General features: G+C 42.3%; 1 protein-coding gene across 36 annotated transcripts in view; it reads left to right on the forward strand.

Annotated features, from left to right (window-relative positions):
* Window positions 1–24,721, forward strand: part of LOC117775055 (neurexin-1a-like) — a 256,387-nt gene that overhangs the window by 214,931 nt on the left and 16,735 nt on the right. For 28 of the 36 annotated variants that reach the window (XM_034607836.1, XM_034607843.1, XM_034607828.1 and 25 more), the window contains 2 exons: window positions 2,156–2,245; window positions 3,643–3,962. In XM_034607836.1, the coding sequence (XP_034463727.1) occupies window positions 2,156–2,245; window positions 3,643–3,962 (410 nt within the window). The remainder of the gene's footprint in view (window positions 1–2,155; window positions 2,246–3,642; window positions 3,963–24,721) is intronic. The other 8 variants (XM_034607857.1, XM_034607853.1, XM_034607865.1 and 5 more) reach the window with 1 other exon arrangement.

Here is a 24,721-nt window from a genome sequence, read left to right on the forward strand (position 1 = left end):
GCAGACGTTCCATAAGCCTAAAGCACCTGGAGGCTGCTGTGTTTTCAATCCACATACCTGAGAGAAGCTTGGCTTTTCTAACTTGCAGCATAAATTAAATATACTGCTCCATAATTTTCACTTAGAAGGTCCATCCACTGCAGTTCGGTCTTTAAGGGATAATTGTTGGTAGTTTATTCCTCTTTGCCTTCGAGCTGCAATCTTGTCTAAACACAATTAATAACAGAGAAATGAGACACACTGTTGCACTTGTTCTGTCATTGTGATGAACATTTAGTTTGTTTTCTACCAATCACACCTACACCATGCTGCCGGGAAAATATTCACCTGAGCACCAAATGAATATTAACCTGCAGCTGAAAGTAAGTCCCCAGCAAATGTTCTTTTTGCTCATGTTCGAGCAACTTTTGGTGAAAAACTAAAGTCTTCCACCTTACTTATTAATGATATATTTGTGAGCCATCTTAAATGATTTATGTCTTGGGAATCAAACCAACGACCAAAAACACGTCCTTTAACATCAGTACATCATGAATGAGTAGAAGTCTAAGTAGATTTGATTGTTTGGGTGAGTTTGACCTGAAATCTGAAAACTTCTGACCATTGTATGTTGAAAATAACCATATGCAGGTTTAAAATTGAGAAAAAATGACCTGATAAATGGTATGAAACAACCAAAATGTGAAAAATAGATACACTAAGTCTTTATCAATAGCAGGGGAAGTATCACTCCGGATGATGAGAGGGGGTTTTTTTGTGTCTCCCTAAGTAACAATTGGAGATTAACGTCAAATAATATATATACGCTGTGTCCCTGTGTGGCTTTGTTGTAATGCAGAGTGTATCTCTGTGTGGAGGGAGAAGTGTTCCACTAAATCTCCTTCACAAGCCTTTGTGCTCCAACCTGGCACAATCAGCTGCAGCCAAATTCCATGAGCGGCACAGACAAGCTTTAAAAACCCCTTTCTCCCTGTGTATCTGATCCTCTACAGTAATTCAAGCTGATGCCATTAAAAAACATTTCTTTTTATGCGTCTTCTTACCTCCAAGACCTTTCATCAGCCCAACTGTGCATCTGTTACAAGGTTACCTCCTTTCTTTCATGTCGGCGCGATCCTTTCCTCTCGGAAGCGATTCCTCCCCACTTCCTCCAAATCGTTGTTAGCTACCTGATCTTTTATCTGCCAGAACTGAATTAATATAGTTGATGGGACAAACATTGTCAATCTGCCCGGAAGAATGGAGCAGACTGAATTCAATCTCGTCAGACAATGCCACGGGGGAAACCACTCAGAGACAGTGGCACTTTGCTGAAAGTCTCCCGTTCTGGAGAGGTTATTGGCCTCGACAAAAGGGGTGATGCAGAGTTTGCCCTCATTAATGCCAAGGTGCCCCTACAGTCTCGGAGCGGGAGCTTTTTTCTGTCGCTGCTCTTTTCTCTCGCTCGACACTTATTTGGGTTATTCACTAAATACTGATGAGAAGCAGCTTCAAACTTTTCCTTCTTTACAACTTGTAGCTTTTGTCAAAGCCTCGCTAATCAAGAGTTTGACTGTGATTGTGCCTCCTCTGATTCTCTCTTCTGACTAGATGCTCCGGATGTATATACTGTGTTAACTGTTGCATTGCGATCAGCTTATTATTTCTTGTCAATTAGGCTGTTGATAAACGGGGTGGGCATTTGTAATATGTTAAAGTTAAATTGTTTGATCCTTTAAACCATAAAAGGTTGATTCAATAATAAATTTAATCGGTGTTCTTGTGTATATAACTATTTTAAAAGCCAGTTAAAAAGATGTAGAGGGTAAAGATAAATGGGATGGGGATATTTGGGTAAAGCTTTTGTAATGGAAATGTTTAAAGTTGTGATTTGGGTTGGTTTATAACATAGCCCTATTAACCTAGACGAAATATTTGCGTGTTCGTTGACTTATTTTCGATTAATATAGGCCTAATTTTGTTGGCTAAAATAAAATAAAATGACTGAAGTTTGTTCAGATAATGTTTTTACGGTAAATATTGTTTTTTTTAAATCTACAAAACGTTTTAAATATAAAAACAGTTGTGCAGTTGTATAGCTCCAGCATTAAGTATGAACCTTTAACCTTTGACCTTACAGATTGTAACCAATGAAATGTCTCTTTAAACTTTAAAGGCAACAATGATAACGAACGCCTGGCGATTGCTAGACAGCGAATCCCATACCGACTTGGTCGAGTAGTTGACGAATGGCTACTCGACAAAGGTAAAATCACTGATTAAAACTTCAAATAAAATAATTTGATCATAACCAAGGTGTAGCACTATTTTGTAAATCATAAACTTAAAAAAATAAATGTTCAGTAAAAACGTTAAAAACTAAATGATTTGAAGAGTTAAATTTAATTTGTTTTCATAATAATGTATTTATTTTCTAGTTGTCAGCTGTTTTAATACGTGTTTATTGTCAACTAAAGGTTAAAGGGACTGTAAATATACGAATTTAAATCCACTTCTTGAAGTAAAATCATGATTAAAATGTCTATAAATTACTGTCGCATTTTGCTGTAAACGTCTAAAAGATAAATTTAAAAGTTAAAGTTTAGTCATTCATAAGTCATAAGTGTTGTTTGAAACACTTTTGAAGCAGTACATGTACTGTACAGTAAAGTTCTTAGTCCTATTCGATGTATTCTGATTAAACTGCGAGCAATGATAAATAGTGTGCAATATGAATTGGCATCAGAATTTTGAGTCCCTTTAACAGACATTGTAAATATGTATAGGGCAATAGATCAAGGAACTGTAATATAAAACAAACTGAGTGCATGCTTTGTTTTTTTATAGTTCGACAACTAATTCATATTTATCACCTAAAATGTGAAATGAGCCCTATCATTTCTCTGTTTCTTTCGTTGGTTTGTTTCGGATTTTAAGTTGAAAGTGTTCTGTTGCGTTCATTTGTTTATGGTTTTTTCATGTGCCGTATTCATTCACGGTTCAGTTTCGTCTTGGTTACTTTTGCTAAAAGGAGCAACAGTTTAAAAATTGACGACAAGTGTCTCCTGGTTCCTGTGAGACTGTACATGAGAGGAGTTTAGTTCTCACACACGCCTGTAGACATTTTAGTTTTCATGCTTGCTGTAAGTTGTGACATTTGAAGTAAAAAATACAAGATTATATAAGTCAAGCAATAATGAAACATATACTTTTATCTAGAAAGATGTTTTATATATTTGTTTTATTTCTCAGTCAATTCCCTGCAAACAATTTGTCCTTTTGTATTACTTTCAAGATGATGCTCTCTCTTCTAGTTTAGTCAAATCTATTAATCTTTTATCTTTTCCATAACATTACTACTTCCGATGATTCTTTTTTTATTATTATTATTTTCGATCAGACTGCCATTTTAGCAAAGCTGCATTGATTTTCTTAACCCTGCACTTTTATTCTACGTTTGTTCTTTTTCCTCTCATCTCATCATTATAACTGCAATAAATTACCAGGGTTTGCTTCTACAACCCGTAATTTATTGGTCTCATTAGCCACTGGGCAAATAATCTGCCTTTCTGTCATTTTTCTTTTTTTTTTTTCCTGTTCAGTAAAAGTGGCTGAGTCCACAGTCCAACCTTCTTGTATATATGTAACGTTGTTTTCCCACAGGGCGGCAGCTTACAATCTTCAACAGCCAAACCACTATACAGATTGGGGGCTGGGAGCGAGACCGGAGTCGATCGTTTCAGGGCCAGCTCTCGGGCCTCTACTATAATGGCTTGAAGGTGTTCAACATGGCCGCCGAGGGGGATTCTAACATTAAGGTCCAGGGCAGCGTGCGGCTTGTGGGGGACTCGCCCTCCTCCATCACGCCGCAGTCGAGCACCACGGCCAACCGCTCGGAGACGTCCACGTCCATCATGGAGATCACCACCACCACGGCGTCCAGCAGGCGTGTCAAGCAGACGACGCCACGAGAGCCTCAGCAGGTGAGATCCTCTTTAAATGTCTTCTGTTCTATGAGACCTTCAAACGTGTCATTATTGTCTCCGCTTGATCCGTTTTGAAACCCTTACAAAGCCCAGCGTGGAGCTAAGCACATCCTGGATTAACATAAGACATTTGATCATCACGCTTTTATAAGTGGAATAAGAGGAATATTTTTTGTTCTTATTGTGTCACATCTTTCTTCGGATTGAGTCCTCTGACATGAAATCTGAAGGAGAATAAATCCATTGTTCCACCCATTGGAGCAGCATCACTGTGCACTGCTGAGCATTTTCCCCCCATGCAGTCACATGTGACACCAATGTGTGTGTGTGTGTGTGTGTGTGTGTGTGTGTGTGTGTGTGTGTGTGTGTGTGTTGGAGTGATAACCATCATCGAGTTCCTCCTTCATCTTTATCTGTCCCGCACGAGCGGTGCGTGGCATCAGCAGGAGCATATTATTTCTCCAACGTCACAATGTGTGTCTAAACAATGCAATACAAATTGTGTGTCCTATCAAATGAAATGGAGCGCTCTTGCACAGTCTCTGCCCACAACAGAAGACACTTCCTGTTACACACCTCTCGCAAAACACAGCAGCAGCAGCAGCAGCAGCAGCCATGGATTTTAAATCTGAAATTGTTCCTCTAAAAATAATATAATGCCATTTACAAATGTGTCTAAGTTTGAATAACTGAAATACAATAACACATTCTTTATGTTAAAGTTGAAAGTTGAACTGTTAGAGGCTCTCACAGTGCAAATATGATTTTAGGAGTTCTCTACATTTTGTGCAATTTCAAAACAAACCAGTGACTTTATTTACCTGCGTCGTCGCTCTGGGAATTAGCCACGTTGACAGAACTTTATTACGATCTAGGAATACCTCCACACGTCGTTTTGACTCATTTAGGTCACCGAGTAATGTCTTTTGAAATGTTTTTTTATCACAACAAAGATGGTAGACAGGATGTAGGAAAGGCCCTCACGTGCTGTTAGTGCAAAACAAAAATAGTGTGTGTCATGGCCCAAAGGAAATTTATCTCCTGTGCAAACAATCAAATAAACAACTTCAGTGATAACAGAGACACGTGCTTTAAAGGTTCAGTGTGTAGAATTTTGTGACATCTTGTTGTGAATTGTCATGTTGCAGCTGATCCCCCCCTCACCTCACCCTCCCCTTCCAAACCTGAAAGAGAACCTTTGGTAGCCTTCAGTTGTCATAAAAGCTCAAAAGGTGTTTAGTTTGTCCAGTCTGGGCTACTGTAAAAAACATGGCAGCCTCCGTGGAGAGGACCCGCTCCCAAAGTAAATATAAAGTATTTAAATATAAAAGACCCATTCTAGGGTAAAGAACACAATAATTAGTACAATTTAGATGAAACACACTAGTGGAAACATCAATACGAATATTGTATATTCAATTTCTGCCAATAGATCCCTTTCACGTAAATCTTACACACTGGACCTTTAATTAATATGGAGCCATAGATCATCTGTTGTAGTATTCTCAGTTAATAAACTGTTCATTACTTTACAAGATATGAAGTTCTCAAATTAGTCTTAATAGGATGTAAGGATGATCTAACTCAAAAACTCACAAACATGCAGGGAAAACACATTCAGAGTTAAAATGTGTGTCAGTTGCAGGGGAAGCAGTAGCTTAAATGAAGCAGAGGCGTTAACTAAAAAGAGCCTTTAATCAGAGCTTAATCAGCTTTTACAAATAAAGTTTAAAATCATTTTGGATTTAACTCATTTTGGATTAATCGGATTGGGTAAAGGAAGATTATAATATCCTCCCGAGGGGGGGGTTTAAACTTCATATTGAAAAATATACACACAATCAAGATTATTTGATTTTAAGACTTTTTCTTTTTGACATATTAGAAGTTTTTCTGTCTTTATAGTCTCTCTGCATGAGACACCACTCAAATCGCCCTTCATTTTAAAGATTTAAAAACACTTTCTTCCTAGTGTAAAGTTGTGTTGATTTAGGTCTTTGTCCAGAAGTAACACCCCTTGAAAACCCATTGGAATATTAAATATTACATATTTATTCTCACGTTAGGAATATTGTTACCTTCCTCAAATGAAAGCATTAAAAAGCCAGGAACCCTGAACGTTGATATATCTATGGAATTTGATTTCCAAGTGGCAAAATTACATTTCTCCGTTTTTTCTACAAACATGTAATAACGATTTTTGTATGTACAAAGTATAAAAAGGCTTAAATCCTGTGCAGAGAGAGTCCTTCTCTCCTGAAGTTAGTTAAACGTAAAATGCTCACCTGCCGGCTAGTTTGGCTCTAATCGTTACTGTGGCGACAGCAGTGTTTACGTCTGATCAGGAAGGCTCCCGAGGAGGGGCGTGACATTTCCGACAAACGCTCTAAGCGGTTGATCAGTCACAAAGCTGACCAATAAGAGCAGACAGGGCTTTGGGGGGGGGGGGGGGCAGGGCAGGCAACAAGCTTAGACAAAGCGTTTCAGACAGAAGGTGGAAAGAAAAACGAGAGAAATGCACAGTATGAGACAAAAAAATCCAGAATTGTAAACATTAAACATGCCCCATAATTAATATCATGAACCTGCACGTTAAGCTTTCGGATGTATTTTTTACATGGATCTTTTTAAAAGGATCAATTATAGCCAAAGAATAACTGTGCCTCTGTGTTTTTTTTTTCATTTGGTTAAGCATACTGTTGAGCCCACACCTCATATTATGAAATGACAAACTCCCACAGAATTCATCTCAACAGCAGTAAAGACCCCACGCTACTGTCTCTCTCTCCCTCTGTTACTGACCTGAGACCATCAACAGTTTGCGAAAAGGGTCGGCAGATGCTGACAAATAATACAATCATAAATATTGATCCAGTGGAATGGTTTTCTCTGGGGCTCAGCGTGGCTCCTGAACCGTTGCAAGGAGCGTGTAATGCAGGCGAAATATCAGACAATAGACTATAATTATATCCCAGCTCCGTGCAGTGTTATAAATTGCCACCAGGGAGCCGGGAGATTGGCAGAAAGGAACAGGCTCGACAAGATGGATGCCCGTCTCTCTCTGGCCTTTTCATCTGGAGAGAAATAAAGTGATATAAATGACTGTGACAATTTAAAAAATGCGGTGCGTTACAGGGATATGCTACATGCGCATATTTACTTATGTTGTGCTTTGGTTGTGTTCTGAAATTTTGTATTTCGGACATTTATCCTCTATGCTAATCAGACTCGGCTTCAACTCTGTTTTGTCAATAAGTGTTCACCTTGTAGCAATTATGTGCACAGCTTTTGTTTCTGATGTAAGCCGTGTACAGTTCGGTCTCAAGAGTCTTTGGGAGGAACCCAAGGTCTTCTTGTGCCTCTTGTTTTAGAAGTTGACAACAAGGCTTCAGGTGCTGAGACTTGTTTGCTAAAATGCATTTCAAGACAGGTGTTTCTGTCGCATTATGATGCAAGCTCACCTTTTTAAAGTGGAACATAAAGACTGGGCTGGAGGAGAAGAGTCAAGGCTGTGTTGGTTATCTAATGCATTCATACAGAAGAAAAAAGGTCTCTGGATTCAAGAGTTGCGGAGCAATGTGGGCGGAGAGATGAATGAGGCTTGCATAAACGTGCACGTTGGATGTCAGCGTGCTCGGGTTGATTCAACGTGACCCACAGAGGGTCGTCGCTTTTCTCAGGACGCTGCACTTAGAAACGACATGTCTGGTCTAAAAGGAGATGGTGCATTCACTGTCCTCTCTCTTGAATAGTCAGCGTTTTCATCATTGTCCAGCTGTTCCATCTCCCCTCAGATGGCGGACGCATTTCAGTGAATGTGTCCTAAGAGCCTTGCATTAATAGGACATGTAAGTTTTCAGTGTGGTTGGCCTCGTCGGTAATAGAATGGCGAACACTGGCGGTGACGTATAAGGCTCCTGAGGCTCTGTGAAATTGTATATCAGGATTTTGAAATAATGATTTAAAAAAAAAGACGTCTGATGTCTCAACCCTGTCTGACATTGGGAGGTGATGACAAGATAACAGCACAGATAAATATATAAGTCCAGTTGAAGTCATTTGGTGTAAGCTCCTGTTGCTTTCAGTGTTACTCCTTACAGTAACCTTGAAACGGCAGTTAAAGCGTCTTCAGCCTCCATAATGTGTGTGTTTCCAAATGAAATAAGAAATGTGGGCTGTGTAACTTAATAAAAACAAAGATTTGATCCTTCAAACTAGATTAGAGAACTCAAATGTGGGAATTAACAAAGTGGGCTTAACAAATGCGGAACAATAGTAAGACCTCCACCAACACCTCCCTCGTCTGTGTTTGTAGGTCAGGAGGAGCAGAACCTGTTTTAATAATATTTTTCTTCTACCTTCATCGACCCACCACCTAATTATTTTTATTAATTCATTTATTATTTAACAGTCCTTTTTATTCTTTTGTCAGAGATAGAGTTAGTCACAAACAACTGAACATTTGATACAAGGACGCAAACTCTGTAACAGATGATGTCCACAGGATTGCAATAGTATAATGGCATCATGCGGCTGTGGCTCAGGAGGTAGAGCGGGTCGTCCACTAACCAGAGGGTCAGCGGCTTCGATCACAGATGGTGATGGTGACCTGACTAAACACTATTCGTTGTTGCTATGCAAGGAAAAAGAAAACGGTCAAAAGGCCAACACAATAAAACTCTTCCATGTGAATCCGGCTCTGTACAGGGTTTGTCTTTTTGCAATGGTCCACTTCTCTCCTGGAGGGTAGAGTCAGTGCTAATGATCATTAGTGTAATGATTTTGAAGGGTCTGAGGGGAGTGGACCGTCTCAGGTGTCCCATCAAAAAGTTCTCTAAAAGCTCGACTGGGGTTATACTGTTATTGAATACTGAGGGCCTTGGCTTATGGGTGACATTAATGTCATTCTTCTCAAACCACTGGGTGTCCGCTCATGCTTTATTACTGAAGGTTATAATCGTAGAGCGCGCTGATGAAGAAATGCACCATGGGAAAGACGAGCTGAATGAGTCGGAATTTTTATTTTAATAGAGGAAAAGAGATGCATTTGCTTAAGGGATAATTAAATTGATAACATTTCCGTTTTTATAACCCACTCCTATGCAGAGATAGTCACAGTGAGACTCAGACTCCATCCGGCCTTTATTATGATCTTCAGGTTCACTGACTAAAACCTTCTACACTTGGCTCTAAGGTGTCAAATATTCCCTGTAGTGGCTGTTTGCTCACTGCCCTGTGTGGGGGTGGTAGCTTACTGTACAGGCCTGACTGTCATGTCTTAATGAAGTGCCCGCTCCCGGTAGCAGCGCCTGGTCACATCCAATTAAACCGTAATGCTCCTTCGCAAACGACGCACCAGCTACTGTACATACGCACCCAGGAAGTGCTACTCGCTCCTCTTGTCTACCCATACGAAGTGGACTATCTCTTCCTCATGTTCATTTATCTGTTGTTAGGGGAAATAAGTGTTTTCCCGTATTGCACCCAAAGAAGGAAACTTGGTGCTAATTGGAGAGAATTTTGAGATATAGCAGCTCAGTATCTGCTGATTTGTCAATTTGGAGCTGCCAAACTGCCAACCCACACAGGTCTAATGGCGACACGAGCTGCCAATGGTCATTGCCCTCTCAGCAGTTCAGTGACCTACCTCTCATTAATCTGTCCCTGTGGTCTCCAACACAATATATCTATCAGTTTAATTTGTAAGAAAAAGTTGTAGAAACTCTGCTGACATGGTACTTTTTCAGTAAGGTACATTAAACCATGACCGTAAAAAAGGTGTAATTGTGGGAAAGGATCGTAATGTTTCGCAGTAAATACCCAACACATGCTTTTCCGAGGGCTAGAAAACAAAATGGAGGGACACGTCAAACCGCAGAGTGGTAGCTTCTTAATACCAGGTGATGTTTAATCAAACCCACTCAAGGATAAGAGATAGCGCCCGATGTAGCTGTTATCCCCCCCCAGCACAAAAAAAAAAATCTTGAAAGCCTGCTATCTAGAAGAGCCATTGAGAGCCCTTGACAGTGATGGATCCTCATCTGCGCCGCTGTGTATTATCAACCCTGGCCAGCACACATACAGTATATAAATCTTACGAGTGGTCATAGTGTGAGGCTGCCATCCACCACCAGTGCTGTCTGCGGGAGCATCCTCTAAAGTAGGTGTTGTTGGCTCCGGCGTCACGGAGAGACACGGGGACAGAATACTCCAGAAGGCAAACACAGTGAAGCAACGGTGTTATGTGGTTAGAACAGTAGCGTCACACAGCGGTGACCTTGTTTTGGGAATTTATTCGTTAGTCGAACACAAATTTCATATATATATATATCAACCACTCAGATTTGTTAGGTGTTGAAAAATATGTGTATGTATAGGTTAATTAATATTATCGATAAAATCATAATGTCAACATCATAATATTGATTAGCTCTTTCATGACAATATTTACAATGCTAGCATATCATTATTTAGCATGTTTATGATTTATGTTTGTTTATTAGCTCAACAAAATAAAACTGAGCCTGAGAACGTCGATGTATGTTGTTCGACATAAACTGATTTGGCAATGGCAATAAATGAGAAGTGAAGGGCTCAATCAAAGGATCAGATTGTGTCATCAAGGAACATTTAATATCTGCATTCATTAGTCGGTGAATAAGTTCATCCAGTAGTCAAGATATTTTAGTCAAAATGGAAATTGTCTCTGCTCGAGCAACCTTGACTGTAAAAACAGACAATAATCTCTCATACACAACATTTGAAGCATTGTCTAGTACAGTGCTCAGGCCAAAGTGGCATTTCTTAAACACATCAGTAATGTCTGTCGTTTCAGGCTTGCCGTGTTTCTTCCATAACCTTTTTGCGACGTACAATCTCCTTTTTTATGGCTTGTTGTTCTTGGAAATTCGAGAAATGCAGATTAAGGCCCGCTCCCCGGGAGAATAAACGGCCACTATGTCACATCATCGCCGCCAAATAGCCAATTGGCCCCTCCATTTCTGAATTAACCCTAGGTGAGGTGGGTGTAATGGCTGCTCAAGGGAAGAGAGGGACATTCAAAACACATTGTGCGGGCCATTTCATTTGCACTCACAGCACATGGTTCAGTTCCGGCTGAACTGGCTTGTAGTGGCTCTGTTTGACTTGGTCCCCGAGACGAGGGGCAGAAACCCGGCCCTCTTTATAATTCACAGGGATAATCGAATATTTGACATGCTGCACTGCTGTGCCTTCAGTGCAATGCTTGGGCACCTCCTCTCCTCGCTCACTGGCTCTCACAAACACACTATAATAAACTTAGTGTCACAGTGATCTTGCGGTGAAAAATCCTCTGGTACCCAATAACTGCCCAGTCTGCAGCTTCTCTCCTTTACATTACGTAAGACATACAGTATGTCTCTTTATTGTATCTGGTACTACCTTTAGGGATTTTTCTGATTGTCCTGATACCGGTGAGGATTATTGTTTTACAAGCTAAGGCTGCAATAATTCTGCACAGCCTAGATTTAATACTAATCCCGCATGCATCAATATTCAGACCCTAGACTTATCTTGGGTATTAAGCACTCCTCAAGGCAACTGCACACATGCACACTGCAGGTTCTATAATTCTGTTTATATCCTGCGATCCTTGGACGTGAGCTCATTGAGTCTTTATTGAGTGTGAGATATGTAATATCTGCTTTTATAATTTGACTGACTTTGATTGGACTGCGAGAAACTCTCTCCCTCTCATAGCCGAATATGAAAAGACCATCATCAATCCTGCAGCTTCGTGTTGTATTCTTACATGTTGGTAGTGGATTTAAACCCGCGTAGACATACAGCCAGTTGCGGATCTAGGATTTTCTCAGTCAAGTGCCATAGAGGAGCATTTTACACGGGGGGCCAATTACATGTCCAACATCCATGCTCGATTTCTGATTCAGTGAGGTGCACATTTAGGTCATCCCTTGTTCGCTGTTGAATCATTGAATATATTTTGGACATTTTTCATGTTCAAGCACATTATGTACTTGAAAAAAGCTTAGAATGTAAAAAATTCTGAACACTTTCTCATATATTTTGTCAGTATTGTTAGTAATTGACACTTCGAATCAGACATAAGCTGGGGCCAGTGGCCACCTGGACCCCCCCCTCCCCCCCCTAGGTCCGCCCCTTTATACAGCTAAAAGGAAATCTTAGACTGTGTAAAAGGTGTTTCTGCTGCAGCATTAGAGTCAGTGAAACCTGTCAGTTAAGTTTTTCGCTCAGGTCACTGCGGTTCTTTTGAAGCTGTAATCCACCTCAGGAACCGAATAACCTCTTGTCAGGAGCCTTGAATAACCTAAACTGGTAAGACGCAGTATAGTTCTCGGTTCTTGTTTCATCTTCCTGTCGTCCTCTAACCAGAATTGACACCACTCTGTCAACCGTCTGCCTCTGCTGTACTACAGGATCAGCCATTTTGTTGTTTCTGTTTCCATCTCTAAGATGGTCATCAGTCTCCCTGCATTTCAATTTCAATTTTACCAAGTTACTAAGCAACAGACAGCTCTCAACGGTCCATATCGTTTTGTTTTTTTTGTGTTTGATTGACAGGCAATTAGTCCAAAGGCACTTTGCTCTTCAACAAACCTCGAAAATAAGAGTATTTGAAAGAGTGGAGTGTACCCTGAATGTGAGGCAGTCAATGTTCCTGCTCATTTTATTGCAGAAATCAAAGGATATTTTTACTCTGTTTGCTTATGTCATGGCATTAGGGATCATTCTCGTGTGCGTGTGCGTGTGTGTAGGTGCATGCGTGTGTGTGTGTCTGTGTGTGCCGTGTCAGCCTTCATAGGCACACCGCTGAGTTAAATGATAGCTTGTTGATCTGCCTGTTGCTGTTCCTGTGTCTTTCATTACTTCATTACTTTCTATTTTTACCGGAGATTCACGGAGACGTAGGGAAAAATACCAGGATGTTGCAGCTAAATAATATGCAATTTTATCAACAAGTGCTAACACATGACAGTTAAATGAAAGGCAGTCTGCCCGGCTCATTCCCAGCAGATGTATGGGTAAATCCACATCCCATTAGAATGAAAGTGACATGAAAATGGGAAACGGTGATTTTAAAAAGGTTCAAAATAATACGGACGCTCTAATATCAGTCCACTCCTCATCTTTTTTGACATTTTAGATCAAATCTCACACATTTTCTCTCTCCTTATTTATATTTCCTCCTTTATGATTGATAAAGAACAATACATTTTTTTGATTGCTCCGTATGTATGTAATGAAATACGTTAATATTAGCTTCTGTAGTGTTGCTTTTAAAGTTATGCGGAGAGTTTTCTTTGAAGTTCATCCAGTTTAAGGAAGTTATTTTCCAATTATCTTGACACAGACACAGTTATTCAAAAATTCAACTTCATGCTCATCCTCAAAAAGACGCATACAAACACACACAACACAATATAAATCATAATACAGTAGGAAGTTGTCGATTCCTCTCAGAATATAATCAGAGCCAATTTAGCGACATTAATATTCCTGCCCTGTGTAGAGCTAAATGGGAAATTACTGATTTACGGAGGTGATTGTACATTTTTTCCCCTCCAGACTCCTTTTCTTATTTCTATTAATGGGAACATTGCTCGTCACATCGCTAACCAAGTGGAACTGTTTCCCTCGACTCATCTAGAGGCAGATCTTGTTATAAGGAGAAAACCAAACCTCCCTTTCCATCCATGAGTCCTACCTCTGCGTGCTCACCGATTAAAAAAAAAACAGACACTAGCATAAAGAGACTGAGAGGTTTCAAAGAAAACACATATGTCCATTAACGGGGACAACAGTTCAGTCGTGTTGGGCGAGTCTCATTTCGTTCAGGATGCTAAAGCCGTTTCATTGCCTCTGCAGTGTTTAGTGTCAGTGTCCTGTGAGGTTGTGGTGCCTTCAATTATTCACAGAAAGAAAACATCCATGGGATAAGATTTCCCCTGCAATGCAGATGTAGGGGACTGTCCATCATGCCACTGAGTCTCTGTGAGCTTCAGGAGGAGACAAATAAAAGAGCAAAGACGATGGGAATGACTCACCTCAGTCACAGTTGCACTATTGATTTTTCTGGTTTTATTATATTTATTGTCTTTTATTCCCCTTATGAAAACGGCCGGTGTCACCAGAAACAGAAAGGCCAGGGTGGATAACTCAATAGCCACATGACTTATAGGAACACTCATTTGACGAGAGCAGAAACAGGTTGTGTATTGTGTTGTGCACGTGCGGAGGGACCTCTGTCCTGCGCAGCGGTTGTGTGTCTCGCCGACCTCGCCACGGAAGTGAGGTGTGTGTGCCCGTTGGTGGTCCTGGTGTGTGTGTGTGTGCTCTCCCAGAACCCGGTCATGGGTTTGTGCCCACCCAGTGCTGACAGATGGCGGTGGGGTTAGCGCCGTAGACCTGCGGTGGCCCCCGGGCCCGCTGCGTTCACTCCTGGCGACAGACCATATCCATCATCTCAGCCTCACCAGGGGCCATTACGGAAACTGCCCTTCAACATGGAGCTCTACTCATAGAGTCCGTGTGTCTCGCTGATCCAGTCCACCTTGGCAGGGGTGAACACGCACATGCCAGTTTGCGTCGACGCCTGTTCACATGATGTGATGAATGTTTTGCATTGTTTTTTCATCCTGGCAGTTGACAGCAGCGACAGGCTCGTGTGCAGCAGGTAGATGATTCGCCAGCTGAGGCACCAGGACGTCTTGTCTTCCTTTCATTGCCTATTGTCTGCTCGCTTGTTTTAAAGGTTTAGAAATTTGCCGCAGCTAAGATGATCACACTTACATCTATTATTAGGCCAGTCAACAAAGGAGAGTCTGTTTTTTTGCAGGTTTCACAGTGCTGGCAGCGTCACAGAGGACCACAGATTGTCCCACTAAGTCTGTTTGGACAACCAGAACGAAACCTACGCAGTGTGACTGTTTATCTCTGTTGTTTAGTAAAGTGTTGCCTTGTGCGTGGAGGAGACACTGACAGCTTTACAGCATGTTTTATAGACCATATTGTTGTCTCCCAGGACATTTGCTGTTAGGATTTGTAGAACCAGAAAAATAGTCCTGGACCAACTGTTGAACACAGGATACAGTTTGTCCTACGTGTGCATCGCTCCCACCTGCGAGATTTCACGATCGCCTCCTTTATACATTATATCCAGGAGCGTGTCTCTGTGCCAAGCTCATTGAGCTCTGCTCAGCTCTCCCTACGTTTTTCAAAAAATAATTCAAACTGAATCTGGCAGAAAGTGTCAGGCACATGGCTCATGCATCTAAAAGCCTTTATTTGTGTTACAAGCACTGCGAGTCACATTTTAAAATGTTGTTGTCACCAAAACCGAAATCATGAGCTCGTTTTATCCTCAGATAAACTCAATAATCGATCCTCTCAGTCGTGAAATGACCTGTATCAGTAAACCTTTACAGCTACAGGTTATTGACTCGTGGAGAGTACATCTATATCTTGAGACAGACTCTGGTAATTGAGTCTACGGCTACAGCGAGCCTGAGATTAACAGTGTACTGTAGCCGCCATCTTGATTTGATGTTCAGCACCAGAATGTCACTCAGTAGAGCGCATTCCTCAGTCCTCTTAACTTCAATTAAGCTGCAGCACATTTCACACACTGATAGATGTTTTCATCTGTCAGTTAGTAGATAAACACAAGAACTCCTGATTTCTTTCAAACTTGATGAAAGGATGTGTCAGCAAAGAACCAATTAAATTTGGATCGGATCCATGAATGTTTCTTCTTCATTTAAACATCGTGAGAATTGTGTTTTTCAACATTTTTGTTGATTACTCATCGAATACTTCACGGATTTTGATGCCAAAAATCCAGATGTACTAAATGTAGACGTGGTTTCCCTGATTGACCTTCAAGTTCTAGGAAAATGTTGAAAAACACACTCTGATGCAATGTTAAAAAGTTTAAAAAAAATGTAAGTTCTTCCCTGACCAATACCACATCCTTTCACCAAGTTTCGTGGTTTTCATCCAGTAGTTTTTGTGTACTCCTGCTCACTAACAAACAAACAAACAAATGCAGATGAAAACATAACCTCCTTGGCGGAGGTAATAAGGGTAAGTTTAGGGATGTCAGATTTAATTCAGGTGAAAACATATTCCAGGAGATGTGAAATAAAGTCATGCCAGTAAACAAAGCCTTTTGTCAAACAAGTAGACATGACAGAGAGTGACTGAGAAATGGCCTTGGGAGAGGAATATAACTCAATCGTCAAGCGGCAGAAGAGTGATAACATTCTTCTCCAACTCTTGGCTGTAACCTGCATTCAATTCTTTCTTTGGAAGTCTCAGCGCTGAATAACAAGTTCAAATTGAAAAGAAGAAGTTTAAACAGTTTGAATAATTAATTGAGAGCAGATGAAGCCGTGCTTTCCCTGAGCTGCCACGCAGACTGGTGATTTTTTCCTGAAATGTGTTACCGTCTCCTTTTGTTTCCTCTCACGGGGGGCATTGCTCATTAGATCATGGCGGTCACGCTCGGCCCTTTGTGAGTGACACATCCAGACCTGCAGGACAGGAATCTGATTACGATGACGCTGTGCGGGAGCTACAGGCGACCTGGTCTGCTGTTGTAGGGCAAAGCCGCTCTTCCTCCCTCCTCATGTCATGTTTTTGCAAACGTTACACCGGGGAATTAGAGCCGAGTACATTCATCTCACAAGTTGTGGCATCTATATTAGGATGACAAATTTGCTCCTGTCACCTGATGAGGGACTGGGACCGCATGTCAAGACACAGGTAAAGTCAGGAAGACAGTGATTTGTGGCCAAGTGGCAAATCTCCTCCTCTCCTGCGCTCTCTTTCATCAAAACACACACACACGCAGCCACATGCTTAGATTTGTCATCTATTTTTAGACTTCGAGGGAAGGGAACATGAAAATGAAGAATCGCACACTTGCTTTGGATCGGGCCGAAATTAACCCCCCACTCCTCCCCCCCAAACAAAATGACAAGTTGCATGTCCGCATTTTGATCGAAAGCGCCGTGATTACACGCCGTCCTCTGGTAATTGTTATTCCTCCCTCACTCCCCAGGTTACCTTTAGCGATATTCCTCCTGGGCAGTTCTCTGCTCTCAGGCCAGATTACTACCAAGGAGAGCCACAGATACGCACAGAGCCCCCGATTCGATTTCAGATAACGAAAATATCAGGGCATCCAGAGGGGGGAAATGCTTCAATGCCGTCAGATTTCATTTATCTGAGGAGTGTGAGAGCGAGGATAAGGGGGAGGGACGAAGTCGACCATGTAATACAGTGTACTTCTGTGGAGCGGTGTTTATGCACAGGCGAGAGAGAGGAGAGGAGAAATGAGAGAACAAGAGGGGGGGGGGGGGGGGGGCGTAGGAGGTAGATGGAGGCAGATAGTGTCTTATGAATTTCATATTAAGATTTTATCATTTAGCGCATGTAGCTAACAGAAGGCATCCAGCCTTCTCCTGTGTAATCTGCTAGAAGCTGTATGCTACATGGCAGCCGCTCAACGTGCACTCTCCCTGCTCTGCGAGGTGACTCAAGCACTTGTCCATATTGTGCGCGCATTATTTATATGTGCGCGGCGATAAATAATAAGCACCGAGCTTAATTAGAAATCAAAATATCAACAGATTATCACACGGCGCTGGAGTCTGGAGCCGTACGAGAGGACAAATTGGGCATCAGTCACACATGGTTCACTCTGAGTCACTGATTGACATGGTGACAGTGCGATGCCAGACGCTGAATGGGAAAGGGAACTTTGAGTTTCCGCCCACGCAGCCAGACAACTTTCCCCGGTTACCTTGGTGCCGGGGCTCCAGTGCCATGCGTATCATGCACTCAGTGTTGAATTTTCATTACGGCCACGCAGGCGACTGTTCCCAGGAAATACGTTGATCGGGGTCCTGAGGGGGACCTGAGGAGCATCTACAAAGTGGAGCAGCGGTGCCTTGAAGCGAGCACATTCAAAGGAGTCCACACACAGCTCAGTGTTCTCCGGTCCCCAAGAGGGAGCGTGCATTTTTAAGGGCACAGGCATGTGTACATTTGTAAGCTGCTCTGTAATTACCATCTTCTGGTACGGCACACCTCAATGCTCCTGCATCAGACCCCCCTTCCTGTCCCTTTGTATCACTCTCTTGACTGTGGCCTTTCATTTTACACAGCTGAAGCCTTGTTGACCTGTCACCGCTCTCTCATTCTCAGCGCTCATTGTACTCTACACACTGAAACGGCTGTATTTTACTGTATCTGTTTCCTTGACTTAACTTCCACTATTAGAAATTCTTCATCACGCTCCAAAAGCTCTACGCGCTTTTGCAGACACGCACACACATATTAACAACACTGCTAATTCTGTGCAGATTGAATTCACCAGACTGTTGATGTTTAACAGACATGATCGAAATAAATGTATTTCCTATAATCTCTGTTCCTATTGAATGCGTTTTAGTCCTAATTTTGAATTGATTTTATGGTCCTGGCTGTAATGGAAATGCCATTACCAGTTTGCCCGGGCATGTGCTTGTGTTTCTCTGTGAAACTACGCTTGTATGTTGCCACACTCTGCGCTGTGGTGGGTGTAGCAGGTGTGTGTGTGTGTGTGTGTGTGTGGCTGTGTGTGTGGAGATGCCTCCCAGCACCTTGTTAGACTGTCTGGGGTGCGGTGACTCGAGCCCCGAGGAAGATGTATGGCAAGACAGGAACATGTGGGTACCAGGGGAGGAGATGGAGAGCCTCCGACCATTGTTTTTTTTTAATGACACTCTGATACTCAGCCCGAGGTCCAGTTGCAGCAACAGCTGCTTCGTTTTAAATAAAGCAAAAGCCCTTCTCCCAACAGGGACAGCGTCTCATAACTTAGCAAATGAAAACAGCTGTCCAGCCGCGGCCGGTTTTACACGGTGGCACACACAAGCAGTCAAAACAGACAGAAGTAGACGCCAATTACACCGAGTTAATTGCCTTTGAGCTTTTTTATGTGAGTTCTCTGTTGCTCTGAGGAATCACACTACAGCACTAACACACTCACCCCCCTGCTTATATTCAATATAATATAATGCATAGGTAATTACTGACAGCTCTGAACAGCAAATACTGAGATGTGACCTTGTGTTTAGATGTTCTTTAAACTAACGGTGTTGGAGTCATAAAAGTCCGGATGGTTGTTTATCATAAAATAATGAGGGTGCGGTGTGGTTTCAGTGCTCTCTAAATAGATTCAGAAAGCTGTTTATCTCAATAGTGACTATTATTTTCCCAAATGACACATTTTTTTGTGATTTACTGTTGGGTTTTGTCGCCTCTGTTTTTCTTAATAAGAGCACAGCATATTAACTTCCAAGCAGGTCAGAACCGCGTGACGTCCAGATGACTCGTGTTTCCTCATCTGCATTTAATTATAAACAGATTTTGTTTAATAGCCAAACTTTGCAGTAATGACGGGACTATATTTTGTAAGTGAACAAACGGCGCGGGAACCATCTGTGCTCAGTGGAACGCTCATTTCACCGGTGACAACATTTCAATAACATCCCGACACTTCTCTTCAAGCACCTGGTCCTGTTTGGTTCTGCTGTGAATACATATATTTTTAATTTGTTCGTTGACTGATTCGTTTTCTTGGCAGTGAGAAATGCTGATGTTAATCCTCCTCAGTGAGGATACAGTAGAGAACATCTTCATTTCATGTGTTTTTCATAACCAGCTGGTTTTTCTTCCCACTTTCAATCACCTAAAGTTAATTAGGATGTTTTCAACAAGATAAGGCGGCACGGTGGTGCAGTGGGTAGCACCACCGTCACCTTGCAGAAAGGTTCCAGTGTTGGATGAATGCATGGTTTTTCTCCCCGTACTCCGGCTTCCTCCCACAGTCCAAAGACATGCAGATTGGGATTAGGTGACCTGGAGAATCAAAAAAATAACTTTTCCACTGGTCAAAAAACCCACTAACATTTGACTTCTGTCTACAATCAGCACGCGAACGCCGCGTTTGTGGCATTGAATATGACAAACCAGAAAAACAAAACAAAGGCAAAGTCTTCTGGCTGTTTACCAGCGTGTAAAAAACCTGCCCATACCAGCTAATTTAGGTGTGAAAGAGGTCTAATGTGAGTGTGAATGCTTGTTTGTTTCTGTTTGTCACCCCTATGATATACGCTGGCAATCTGTCCGGGGTGTAGCCCAAAGTCAGCTGGGATCCTCAGAGGATAAGCGGTGTAGATAATGGACGGTTGGGTGGATTTATATCTACATTTATAAAATCCGTCAGTGTTTGTTGCCCGGCTGAGCTGTGATAGTTCTAATTCCCCTCCATTGTCTCCCCGTCTTGCCGAAGTCTGTATCTGTGTGAGTCCATGATGTTAACAGCTTGGCAGACCAGCAGTAGGAAGAGTGTGGGCGAAGGCCAGGCAATACACTGAGCTGAACTCGCAGTCTTCCAGGCCCACACGCCTTCATTATTCAGTTGGAATCTATTGAGCATCTGGGACTAAATTATTCATCAACATTGACCTAGTTCCAGGGTGCTAAGTTAGATACTTGGATGTCATCAGGCGTTCTGATAAGAGCTGCTGCTGCAGTGTGATATCTGCCACGGGTAAACAGTGCGGGTGTGTGTGTGTGTGTGTGTGTGTGTGTGTGTGTGTGTGTGTGTGTGTGTGTGTGTGTGTGTGTGTGTCGCGTGCGCGTTCGGATCATAAAGCGTGTTCGCCACCATTTGGTTATTATGGACTGCCGTTTTGTATACTTTGTATATCAGAGCCTCTAGTTGCGTGGAGCTCGGTGTAAGAATAGGGAGGCATTCTTCATCCCATGTCTGACCATGAGCCATTTCTATCTGCTCCCCATCGCCCTCCTCCCTCGTTCCCTCCCTCGCTCCCTCTCACTGGCACACTAATGATGGGTTGCTGCAAAAGTGAAGCTTAGGACAACAAACTCCTCCCAGTGAGTCTGTGCAGACTACAACTCCGCTCAGATCTGGACACTGGCAGGCCGCTATCAGTGGAAATCAGTGGCAGCATGAGAAATAATGGCACACAGTCTGAGCGGGAGCATGAGCAGAATACTGATTCCTCCGCTGCTTTGAGCCACATTTGGAGCTGTGTCTTGAGGGGCCGGTGCCAATTACAGGCAGGATATAAATAACATTCTCACCCATACTATTGGCCTAAAGTGCAGTCTTGAGTATACCCCTTGATTTGATTTCTTCAGGATTATTATGAGATAATGGCAATAAAAAAAACATGAGAGCTAAGCCAAGAACAGTATGAGCAACCCTGTGGGAGTCGGAGATTTCTTTTTTTACTCTGCTCTGATATGGCTAATTATTTTGCTAAACACATGCGCCATTATGCTGATGTTTCCTAAGCACAGTGAGATCCCATTTTCATACAGCGATTAGGAAAACCTGCTCTGCTGGTATAAAAGGTGGTATTAGAATAGAAGAATAGTATAATAGTGTAAAGAACAGAATAATAGATGACATTTTGTAAATGGGGTTTTATCATTTTTAGATGTTTTATTTTGTTCATTTGACAAAAATTCTCAGAGGGAGTCACGCAGACACATATCAGGATAAGTTATGAGGCAAGATTTTAGTGTAGCAGACAAGAAGGGCTTTTATGTGATGATGATAATGTGCAGCTAAGCCATTTTCTCTATTTTTTTTTTTTTTTTTCGATTTTCCAATCAAGCCAGAGTTTACTGGCTGATAACGGCACAGACTTTCTGGCATTCTGAAAAAAAATGATTGGGATTTACACCGGATCTTAATGAGCAACAGATTATAGACATTGAGTAAAATAGATCAATTTTTATTCTTGTCACTGATCTGCAGTATATGGAAAGAGAAAGAGCTTTTGCAAAACAAGAGCTCACATATGTGTGGACAAAAACAAGGCTTACCATAGGGAAAACAAAAAAAAAATAAAAGTTGAAAGGCGAACGAAAACAGCGAGCGTCCTCAGTGGAATACATTACCAGGACAGCGGAGGCATGCTTCGGATAAACCCTTCAGATGCCTTCAGTGTCCTCCTGACTTTCAGCTCGTCTCCAAAGAGACATGTTGTGTGCCAGGGAGCATTCATCAAATTAGAACAGAAAGAAAACAATGTGAAAACCAGAGACATGCCGACAGGTTATCACAGAGAAGGTGTCTCTTGCACTACAACGCTGGGGCCGGAGGCGCAGCACAGCATCCTCCCTGAGGAATCAGCGCTCCCCTGCCTCCCTCCCCCCTGCACAGCCCCAGGATTAAGGTGGGGGGGGGGGGGGGGGGGGGGGGCATGCATTCAGGGGAGAAGTGTATAAATGCAGTGCATTACAGTAAAGCCACCTGCTTCAGTGCAATGGTTATTTAAGAGCAGCAGAAAGTGGGTTTTGCTGGGTTGTAGATTACCTGGGGTCCAGCTAGAATGAGACTGCTGACCAGGCTTTAGTGAGCAGCTCGGGCTGGACATCTCATTAAGGAGGAGCGTTATCAATCTACAGAGATCGAAACCGCCATGACAGTGCTAAAGAAAGCACTGGGGCACCTTAGGCTGAGTCAGGTCGGAATTTCCTGCTCCACATCCCCTTTGATGGTTCAATCAGCTCTTGAGCCAAGGTCAGTCGATAGCTTTATTTCACTGAGTACACTCAGGTAAATTCTCCCCTGACACCTTAGTTATTTAAGAGACACTGTACTCAGTATCTTTAAACATTGTTTAAGCTTTTTTTGTTTGTTTCATCCTACACATTTTTGTTTTTGTGTATCGTCCTCCCAGCTGTCTTCCCAGGTTTCCTCAGCTCCTCTCATTGCTCTCTGCAGCTCTGAGCTGAGGCAGATAAATGAGCTGTGTTGTGGTGTTCACTGTGGCCTCAGCGCTTTACCTTTAGATTAATGATGCTTTACAAGCCCCCGAGCCTTTGCTTCTTGCATGTTTGGAAGTACGTTTATAAAGTGAACTACAGGTACATCTTGTTTATACGCTTATCTATCGCTGCATCTTTCTTGTGGGCATGAGGCTCTTTGCATCGGTAACCCTTACTCCGCCGAGCTAATGAACCCTCCCCCAAAAACACACTGCATTCGAGGAAAACTATGGAAATACCATTTGTGTAAGAAAGGCTGTTATTTTTCTATTCTCAACTGCTACGTCAAAAACCCATCACAAGCACACCCTGCGTTATTTAGGACATCTCCCTGAGAACAGATCTCCTGAGATTTCAGTGTCCTTTTTCCTGGCATCCCGGCCCAGCTACCTGTCAGTTTTCATCACAGTGGCTAAATTGCATGGTAAGCCCCTCGCATCGCTCGCATTGAATCGTCACGGGTGAAAAAATAAGCCAAGTGTTGCGGGAGGACACCATGAATTGGTAATGTTATTGGATTTCAACCAGGTCATGACCACATCAAAATGTTGACCTACACACTAATCCTGGCGGGCAGGCCGATGCCCAGTAACACATGGATTCATTTTAGTGTTGATTTAGCGGCTTACCTGCACTGCGAACACACACACGATTCATTTAGAAGTGTAGCATAGGGTTGATATTTCCATAAGATGGAAGAAGGATTGCACTTCGAGGTGGCTTAGCAGACACAGTCGAGCTGCAGAACTACACACAACATTTGTCCTTGGATGGTGAAATGACTATGACATTGTTTTATGGTGCTGTTAGGACATTGTAAATCACCGTTCCCTGTCATTTGATTTGAAAGTCTCAATCTAGGTGCAATCCAACATTTATTTTGTTCCTCACAGTTATTGGTTTGGCCGTATAATGACGATTTCTAAAGGTCAGACCTGATGGAATCTCATAAACTCAAACAGCATATCAATATTTACTCCTATGGCTTTCACTCAGACATTTGTCTCATAAACAAGTGGATTCAATATCTTTAATCATAAAAACAAGGATTCTCATGTACAGAGATAAACCAATTCCGTCCGTTTCATTATTGGATTTCGCTGATGTGATGGAGTTGAAGGCCGCTCGCTGCAGCTTTCTAACCTGAATGAAGAGACAGAGGCGTCTAAATATGAACGGGCATACACCTCCGCTCAGGTTGTTCTGCGGGGAGTTAACCTACATCCACTGCACCCACATCCCATCGCTTCCTCTCCACCTCCTCTTTCAAATAAATCTGAAGGACGCAGTCGAAGGGAGAGAGGAGAGGAGGGATGTGAGAGGTAGAGCGAGAACGAGAGTGGATGAGGTGGGAAGAACAGAGAGCGAGTATTGATTCCCTGATTCTCGTAGCTCTGCCAGTGAGCGCCGAGTGTCAAGATCTCCCGCCAGGAAAAACAAATCACGAGGCAGAAGTGATGGATGTGGCACTCCAGGATCCGGCGGTTTTGCCATCTGGATGGCCGACACTGTATATCAGCCTCATGCACAGCAAATTGAATTTACATTTGGACGGCTTCCCCGGGCCTCACCCGGCACAGATGCACCAAAAACAGCCCTCCACCGCAACTCCCTTAATGGGCTTGATCTATCATTTCCAGGTCTATTATGTAAAGATGATGTTGGGCCATGTTCAGAATGTCAAAATGATTTTACAGTCACGATAGAATTGCATTATGTGCAGCCAAATGGATGTTAAGCAAAATGACATCACCCCTTAATTTCCTTAGGATGAGTCAATACTAATCCAACTTGCAGAAGTATGTTGATGCGCAGTCAAACATCAGTAAAATAATAGCGCAAATTCAATAAGAGACGAAATCCATCTTCATTTTTGG

This window comes from Hippoglossus hippoglossus, chromosome 15 (genome assembly GCF_009819705.1).
Source record: "Hippoglossus hippoglossus isolate fHipHip1 chromosome 15, fHipHip1.pri, whole genome shotgun sequence".
NCBI lineage: Eukaryota > Metazoa > Chordata > Actinopteri > Pleuronectiformes > Pleuronectidae > Hippoglossus > Hippoglossus hippoglossus.